Source organism: Coccinella septempunctata, chromosome 2 (assembly GCF_907165205.1).
Source record: "Coccinella septempunctata chromosome 2, icCocSept1.1, whole genome shotgun sequence".
Taxonomy (NCBI): Eukaryota; Metazoa; Arthropoda; class Insecta; order Coleoptera; family Coccinellidae; genus Coccinella; species Coccinella septempunctata.
In genome coordinates, this window is record NC_058190.1 from 26,292,462 (window position 1) to 26,293,809 (window position 1,348).

At 40.9% G+C, this 1,348-nt stretch overlaps 1 protein-coding gene across 1 annotated transcript; it reads right to left on the reverse strand.

The window, feature by feature from the left end:
• Nucleotides 1–674: 674 nt before the first annotated feature.
• Nucleotides 675–1,348, reverse strand: LOC123307123 (ankyrin repeat domain-containing protein 1-like). The gene is made up of 2 exons (XM_044889341.1): nucleotides 803–1,348; nucleotides 675–755 (listed from the first exon to the last, which is right to left on the reverse strand). The coding sequence occupies exons 1-2, from the start codon at nucleotides 1,346–1,348 to the stop codon at nucleotides 675–677; spliced, it is 627 nt and encodes a 208-aa protein (XP_044745276.1).

The window sequence follows — 1,348 nt, forward strand, 5'->3', positions numbered from 1 at the left end:
TATGGATCAGTTGCCTGGGGTTTCGCGGCAAAGAGCCATATCAAAAGAATTCAGGCCACTGAAAACAAGCTGCTACGATGTGCAATAGATGCACCTTGGTTTGTCAGGAATAGACAGATTTATAAGGACCTGAAATGGGAAACCATAACGGAATTCATGAACAGAAAAGCAGAGAAATTATTCGAAACAGCGAAAAACCATCCGAATCAAGAACTCAGGAGACTAGTGGACTACGACCCAGAGGAAGACAAAAGGAGAATGCGAATTTACCGAAGGAGACCAAGAGATCAATTAAAAAGAGATTAAAATAACAACAGAAACTTATTGAAAAATTCAATAAAGTGTTAATCCAATAGAGGATAAACACATAAATCCCAGCACGATAGTGTGCGAGAAGAAAACCGACCAAGAGATGAACGGTTTATAGGCAAATGCCCGGAACCAAAATTCAAGAAGCAGTAGGGTTTTTAGTGGGTCTCGAGCTCAGGAGAGTGAGAAACCCCACACTGTTCCCCCTCAGGAGATGAGGGTGGTTCGTCTGTCTGGCAGATTTTCCCCCTGCTACACCAAAAAAAACTGTTCGGATAGAATCCAACAGATGATCATGGAATTCAAAATTTTTTCTGCTCTCCTCAACAAGCAAACATTTCACTAGCTCCTCAACTTTAGAACGGCTACTCCGAATCATACAATTTATGAATGTTTCGCCCAATCCATTCCGAATGGATGTATCTGCGCCTTTCTTTATCAGGAACCTCAAAAAAGGCACAGAATGATTGTAGAAAGCCGCAGCATGTAATACGCTATCAGAGAAATGGTCCTGTTCGTTTAAATTGACGCCATATTGCAAGAATAGATCAATCAATTTTTCCTTCTCAGATTCTGAATCTACCTGTAAGAATCTCATCAACTTATGCAATGGGGAAGCTCCGTTCATATCTCCTGCGTTTATATCGGACACTTTCTGTAGAAGAAGCTCGAAAGTATCAAAGTTTATGCGCAATCCTTTAGAACAAAGAGTATGTAGTGGGGTTCTTGCATATTCGTCCATGGAATCCACATCTGCACTATTTATGATCAAAGTCCTAACTTGATCCAAAGAGTTTGTATAACCGAGGGCCCAATGCAATGGTGTTTGTCCAGTTCTGTCTCTAGCCTCGATGTCTGCCCCATTGTCCAGTAGAATTTGTGTTATGTCTCTTTCACATTTAACCGCTTCATGTAAAGGTGTACTCAGTCTATCGGACTTCTTATTTATTTGTGGCTTTCTTCCAATAATATAGCCCACCTCGTCTTTCATTTGCCTTTTAACTGCTATATGCAGAGCAGTATTGCCGCCATGAAGCAT

Excerpts from the sequence above, each read along its gene's own strand:
- LOC123307123 (XM_044889341.1), bottom strand. The coding sequence starts at position 1,348 with ATGCTTCATGGCGGCAATACTGCTCTGCATATAGCAGTTAAAAGGCAA. Across the intron at positions 756-802 it reads AGGACCATTTCTCTGATAGC|GTTCCTGATAAAGAAAGGCG; the intron begins GTATTACATGCT and ends GCCTTTTTTGAG.